This window comes from Rhagoletis pomonella, unplaced genomic scaffold (genome assembly GCF_013731165.1).
Source record: "Rhagoletis pomonella isolate Grant_MI unplaced genomic scaffold, Rhpom_1.0 Rhpom_scaffold_07688, whole genome shotgun sequence".
NCBI classification, from domain to species: Eukaryota; Metazoa; Arthropoda; class Insecta; order Diptera; family Tephritidae; genus Rhagoletis; species Rhagoletis pomonella.
Genome location: NW_023466215.1, coordinates 1 through 7,791, shown reverse-complemented (window position 1 = coordinate 7,791; position 7,791 = coordinate 1). Strand labels below are relative to the sequence as shown.

Sequence of the window (7,791 nt, the reverse complement as noted above, 5' to 3'; positions counted from 1 at the left end):
TTTTTTCACCAGAGATAGTCAAATTTGGGGAAGAAAATATCAAAAATTAAAAATCCCAAAATAGTCCTAATTTTATGATGGTTCCTTAACATATTTTAACTACATTGCATTTGAGTATGGAGAAGCAACTATCTGGAAGTATTTTACATAAAAAATTTACTAAGTATAGCCTGGTTTGTAGATGCAGTTAAAGAAAATACATGAAAGGCACGATTTTTTTTAATTCAAAAAATGTAAATATTTCAAAAACGGTGACACTTTTACCTGAAAATTTTTTGTTTATCAGAGAGCTCACCCCCCACCTACCTTCCCCTAAAGTTTGGCACGTTACTTCTGGGACACCCTGTTTATTTAAAAACCAAAAATATAATTGAATAAAAAAACCAAAAATTTTAGAACAAAACCAAAAATATAATTACAAAACAAAAAAAGATAATTGAAGAACAAATAAATATAATTAAAAAAAATATAAGTACAAAACAAAAAATTTAGTTACAAAACGAAAATTTTAAGAGAAATAATTGCGCAATACATGGCGGCTCGTGGTGTCGTGATGCTCATGGTGTTCGTGGTAGCGGCTTTAAGTGCAAAGTTCATGTTGAAAAAGGTGGACTGTACATCGAAAATCACGCCAGCGAACAGTTAGTGTACGGTACAAGTAAAACCACGCCGGCGTACAGTTATTGGATATCGGGACTCAGTACCGCTACTCGTTGGACTTCCACACAACTCGCTACATTTTTGATACGTTTTGAAGCCACGCCACTACCATCCCGTTACGACGACTTGTAACAAAAACAAAGTTTTTCCCATACCACCACCTGTACATAGCAACAGCACCCACAACGATTATAATACCACCACCAGCTATATACATACGGTGACCATATTTATGGGAGCAGAATACGGGACAAAAAATAATTTTGCAAATTTTTAGCAAAAAATCCTACAGATCTTAAAGCCTTCTTCAGTGGTCCTAGATGTATTATGCCTGAAACAGCATCTTATAGTAACATCCAGGGTTATGGCTCGTCATAAATAAATATAATAAAGTTAAATAAAATAAATAAATAAATAAGTTTAATCGCATCCTGCAACCATACTATTTAGCATCTATAAAATAATAGCAACGTAAAAATTTTCCATACTTCTTATATAACATTCTAAGCTCTTTTTTTGGTGAAAGTTAGTTATTTTTTTTTTGTTTTTGAAAATCGGACTCCGGAAGGGTCCAAAAAGATCGTTCGTCGGAAAATTTCAGGGGGTGCTTGAACAAATGCACTAAAAATTAAAAATAAGATGTGTTTGATGACAAAGATATACCTTCTAAGTTAATAAAAATCAAAACCTTAGTAGGCCAATATCTCAAGAAAATCACGTGATAGAAAAAAGCTGAGAATGCATTCTATCTACATTGGAATACTATTTCATGGCCTTATAAATCTCTCTTTTAGAAAATTTCAAAAGTTGACAAGTAAGAAAGTCTAAGTTCGGGCGGAGCCGAATATTAAATACCCGGCGCCAGTATTAAATATATGCTTTTCACCTTTCCGAAAGCTATCGCTACATGGTAAGCCGGGGAGTATCAATTTTGAGTAAATTAGCGTCCTTAAATTTCGAAATATTAAAGTTTCAAGCATTTCTGAAATTTACCGTTATATGAAAAGCGGCCTTAATTTTAGTCCGATTTCAATAATTTGCAACGTTTTGCTTTTATGTAGCAAGCACAATAACCGTACCGAGCTTGGTACAAATTGGTGGAACGGTTACCGAGATACATATATGTGATCATAAGTGGGCGGTACGACGCCCATTTTCCAAAATTTTATTTTAAACGTATTTCTTGGTAAAGAATTGTTGGAAGCATCAATTTTGAATAAAGTATCTTTAATATTTACTGATTTATCGAAGATTTCGTATCTCTCCAAATTACCGTTATATGGGATGTGGGCGTGGTTACTGTCCAATTTTTAAAATTTTCGGCCATTTGGTATGCTGTAGAAAAGTTAACAACTGTGCGAAGTTTGGAAGAAATTGGTGCAGTGGTTGCCAAGATATACACGTGGCTATGCCCATTTTCCAAAAAATGTATAATATTCTTATTTTTCGTCTAATACTTATTGTAAATATCAATTTTGAGTGAATAATCTTCAGTAGTTACTAAAATATCGCAGTTTCCGTATTTCTGAAAATTACCGTTATATGGGAGGTAGGCGTGGTTATTGTCCGATTTTGCCCATTTTCAATACCATCCGTCCTAAAAGAAGTGCACGTACAAAGTTTCGTTAAGATATCTCAATTTTTACTCGAGTTATCGTGTGCACAGACGGACGGACGGACAGACAGTCACCGCTTAATCGATTTCTCTTTTCATTCTGATCATTTATGTATACATTTGTCTATATCTATCTCGATTCGTTTTGCCTGTTACAAACAATCGTTATGTGAAAAAAGTTATAATGTATGTACACAAATGCGCTCGGGTATAAAAAAAATACATACGTACAGTGTGATTGGAAGCCAATCACTCTTTGACCTCTTCTCTTTAAAAAAAAACATGTAGTATTTTTTAGCGAAAAATGTGTTTGAAGGCCACATAAATTTTAAAAGCTACTAGAAAAAACGGCCCGAAGACAATTTTTTGAGTTCCAATACCGCAATAAGTGCTGTTTATTATATTATTTGGGAAAGAAAACCGAAGTAGATCGTGTGTGAAGCGGAGTAACGTAGTAAATTTCTAATTTTCGTCAAAGAACGTAGCAAATCTACTACGATCGCAGTGAAGTTCTAACGCTGGTAACATCGCAAATTTGTAGGATATTTTCTCGAGATTTTTACCGCGCAAAATTTGTTTAAAAGGATTCGTTAAATTTAGTATAATAAAGTGCAATTTTGAAGTCGGTAGGACTTACCTTTAATTTTTGGCGTTTTTTTTGTTGACTCTTACTACGTTTATACGCACGTATTATTTGCAAATAACAAATTGCAAAATGGTAAACTTTGCCGTATAAACGCTGAGTTAATTTTTTATTTGCAAATAACTAAATCACGCAAATAAGTATTGATTAGTGGTACTATTTGCAAATAAGCGCAAGACGCCGCCATTCTTAGGTTTATTTTCTTTTTCGATGGTCATCTTATTACCTTTTTATAATGAAGACGTTGCCATTTTTAACTTTATTTTCTTTTTCGATGGTCATATTATTGCCTTTTTACAATCAGGCAATATTAAAAAAGAATTTTTCACCATCGAATAAACAGTGAGTTAGGTATTTACAAATTATTTTTATTTGCAAATAGCTTACGTATAAACGTAGCATCTGTTACGCATTTTCTCATACAAAATATGTTCGACAACTTTTTAAAAGGGAAGAAAATGAGCAGCACTTTCCACTTGCACTAATTTGAATGACCTACAAAACTGCAAACCATTTTTTTTTTTTTAAGATGATAAGTAAAAAGTTTGAAATTTTGGTGAAAAATTGCAGAATTCATTTTTATAGTTTCTTGCACAAAGTCTGAAAAATGAATTTATACGGTTCTTGTTAGGAAAAGGGCTTTGCTTTCATAAAAAAATAATAAACATTAAATAAACTAAAGACAAATAGCCAAACCTTGCTTAAACCTTGAGTCCTATTTTGACCACTCTATGTATCCCTCGATTCCAATCACAGGCATTCAGGTTATAAAATAATAACGGTTTATGGAGAATATTACGATCATACATATACCAACACCACTAAAAACTGGTTCATGGCATGCCATTTTAATGAGCTATTAAGGCGTCGAAACACCGAACACCGAAAACGGGACAAATACAGGGCATTAAAAGAAATACAGAACATTTGGCGTCCCGTATAAAATAAATAGATTACCAGGACAATGGGTCATAAAAGAGGACTGTCCTGTATAATTACGTTGACCATAAATATGGATTCAAAATGAAGGAAAATTTTTAAAAATATGCCTACATATATTTACGTAGTATAAAAATATAAATACCTTTAACTTTAAAAACGAATCACGTTTTCTTCATCGATATTCATCTTTTTTTAAATGAATATTTATAAAAGTATAGTAAAACATATTATAATTACAATAGCTTACACGAAAAGTGAAAATCTTTAAAAAATAATTTTATAGGCAAATTTTGAGTCGTTCAAAACGAAAACAATACCCTTCTTTTTTTGTTTTTTGGTACTTTTCGCAGTTATTTGTCAAAAATCGACGTCATGAATCGACGTAAACGACGAGTTATAAAGTGCCCTTTACAAAAATATATAATTTGTGCAGGTTGCGCTCCATAGCATCTACATTTCTAATCCGATTTTCATTATCTTTGGCTCAAAATTTACTGTAATAATATATCTTCTTCATCGAATTTTTAAAATAACGAAAAAAAAACAATCAAATGGAACTGCGTATTTGATTGAAAATCTCAATTTTTTCGACATTGACGACAAAGTGCCAAAGTGGTCGCCTTTAGCACTAATAATTTTCGTTGAAGTCGCCACAAGTTATATATTTTGGTAAGAGGCACATCAATACCCTTCGAGCTGTAAGTCTCTTACGTTGATTGGGAGATTTTTTCATGAGATATTGAAAAAAAAAGCTACGAAAAGTACCAAAAAACACTATTTTTTTTAAATCCATCCATTGTCCGATAACTTTAACGGAAAATGCGGGACAAATGCAGGACACTTGGAAAAAATCAGTACATTTTCAGGTTTTTCAGGTTTGAAAAACAACGCAGGACCGACCTTTGAAAAACAGTACGGTCCTGCAGAAAACAGAACGGATGGTCACCGTATGTATTATACAGGACGGGTGGTCACCGTATATGTACGTAAAGCCCGTTATATGTGTATAAGCGGTTGCGTTAGGCAGAACACCAGCCAAACAGAAGTACACAACAAAAATAGTGCAGTACCCCACGTAACCACATACCCAAGACACCAGCATATTAATAACATCTAGAATGCAGCGAGGGAGGCCGCAGCATAGCAGTATAATTTACCAATATTTTTAAGACAGAGGCGTGGGATCCGAAAATCAGTAAGCGGGTACAGGCATGCAAAGAGTAAGGCAGATTAGTTTAAGAGTATACATACTTACATACATTATTCTTTTTACATATACATCTTATATATAAAAATAAGTGCACGTTTTTGGTGTGACTTCATAACTTGAGAACGGCTTCACCGAATTCAACCAAATTTATGTGGCATATTCGATCTATCATGCAGATGGTTTATGTGAAGTTTGCTTGAATTCGGAAAAGGGGGCGTGGCGCCTGTATTTTATATATACAAATTAGTGAGTTAGCTTATAACTTGAGAACGGCTTAACCGAATTCAACCAAATTCATAAAGCATATTCGGGCCATCATGCAAATATTTTATTTGGAGTTTGCCCAAATTTGGAAAAGGCATATGTATCTTATGTATAAAAATAAGTACACGTTTTTGGTGTGAGCTTATAACTTGATAACGGCTTCACCGAATTCAACCAAAGTTATACGGCATATTCAGGCTATCATCCAGATGGTTTATGTGAAGTTGGCCCGAATTCGTAAAAGGGTGGTGTGGCACCTCCCATACTAACTAAAATTTTTATGTTGTATGTCTCTTGAAATATTTGTGGTAGATTACTGGAATTGGTATAGAGACATATGAAATAATTCCATACTCCCCATCTTAAGTAAAAAAATAAGTGCACGAATTCTCCAAATTTAAACGGTGTATTCGGACTATCATGCAGATGGGTTATGTGAAGTGTGCCCGAATTCGGTCCAGCCGTTCATGATATATGACAGTTTATGTCTGTCACGTGAACCACGTATATGGTACAACAGCAGATACATGAAAAATCGAAAACATAGTGAAAAATTCTTGCTATGATGTGCTGTCTTTATTTTTTCTTCGGATAAATTAAGTCAAGTATAAGCATGGCTGCAATATAGTTCTCAATTAGTACTTAAATTTTTTTTAAAAATATACGATTTAAAAACAACAAAAACAGATTGTTTTATTTCAACCCGGCCTTGAGCTCAAAAAAATCAATATAATAATCAATTGAATTTATTTCAATAATTTTGCACAAATTTGTTGCATCATTTCGTACGAAAAGTTTCAAAACGTAGTGGAAAATTGTTGCTATAATGTGCTGTTTTTATTCTTTCTTCGGATAAATTAAGTCAAGTATAAACATGGCTGCAAGTTTTTCAATAGGGATTTTGAAGAGCCAATGGAATGAAAGTCAGCACAACTCAACATATCTGTCATTTCATCGTATTATCGAATAGCTGGTGTACATTGATATTCGGTCGTTCTATTTTGGACTTTGAAGAATCAACACAATGCAGGATTTACGTGGAAATCAACAGCTTTTTGGTGGTGCTTTGGTATTATTGCCAGGTGATTTTCGACAAACATTGCTCGTGATTCCACGATCAACACCGGCAGATGAGATCAATGCATGCTTGAAGTCTTCCCCTCTGTGGCGACATGTGCAAAAATTTACATTACACATAAACATGCGTGTTCAGTTGCACAATAATCGATTTGAAGATCGGTTCTCGAAGCAATTGTTAGAGATCGGAAATGGCAAAGCTCGAATCGATAATACAAATGGCTTGATTACATTGTCGAAGAATTTTTGTACAATTCTCTAATTAAGAGAAAAATTGATTGAATGCGTGTTTCCAAATGTTGCTCAAAATTACCTGTATCACGATTGGTTGAGAAAACGCGCAATACTGGCACCAAAAATGTGCATGTCAATTCAATCAATTATCGAATTCTAGAAAATTTGCCAGATGAAGTGACCACATTTAAATCTGTTGACAGCGCAATGAATCAAGATGACGCAGTGAATTATCCTGTTGAATTTTTGAATTCAATGGAACCGGCTGGTATGCCACCACATTGTTTGAATTTGAAGGTCGGCTCATCAATTATTATACTACGGAATTTAAATGCTCCAAAACTGTGTAATGGCACAAGACTGGCAGTAAAAAAATTGATGGCGAATTTAGTTGAAGCAACAATACTGACTGGCAAAGCGAAAGGTGAAATTGTGCTCATACCACGTATTCCACTAATAAAAACAGACATGTCGTTTGAATTCAAGCGTTTGCAATTCACAGTGCGTCTAGCATTTGCCATGTCCGTCAACAAGGCGCCAGGACAAACTCTTCAAGTATGCGGATTGAATTTGGAGGAGCCGTGCTTTTCGCACGGACAGCTATACGTGGCATGTTCAAGAGTTGGCATACCAAATTGTTTTTTTATTCATACCCAAGATGGAAAAACCAAAAATGTTGTATATCCAAATGTGTTGGATTAAGATTTAAAATAAAGAATTAAACATTTTGAAATAAAACAAATGATAAATCTTCATATAGAAAAATTCCGGGATTTTTCATTAATTTTTCAATATTTGGTGTAGAGAAGCACACCGGGGTACCGCTAGTATATAAACAAATTAGTATGCACACTAGTGCACTTTTGAAGAAATATTTTAATACTAGCTGTACCCTGCCACGCTTTGCTGTGGCATATTCCTGTTATATGGATGGTAAATTATTAACGGAATTTGTTCCATACGTTTCATAAGTGTTTGGTTATGTAATAAATACTTGTGTGCACAAAATATTTGTTGTTTTTCCATTCTCTGCATAGACATCAACATTACGCAACATCTGAGAAGCAATCCGCATCTAAATCTAAACCATACTTTTCCAAAGTTCGACCTGGAGCATTATTGATTGTGATTCCGAATGTCAATCGA

At 34.0% G+C, this 7,791-nt stretch overlaps 1 protein-coding gene across 1 annotated transcript; it reads left to right on the top strand.

Moving 5' to 3' along the window:
• Positions 1–6,358: 6,358 nt before the first annotated feature.
• Positions 6,359–7,200, top strand: LOC118755864 (the record flags this gene model as incomplete). The annotated part of the gene is made up of 2 exons (XM_036490671.1): positions 6,359–6,416; positions 6,806–7,200. Coding segments are annotated over exons 1-2 (453 nt in total), but the record flags the coding sequence as incomplete, so codon positions are not given.
• Positions 7,201–7,791: the final 591 nt, after the last annotated feature.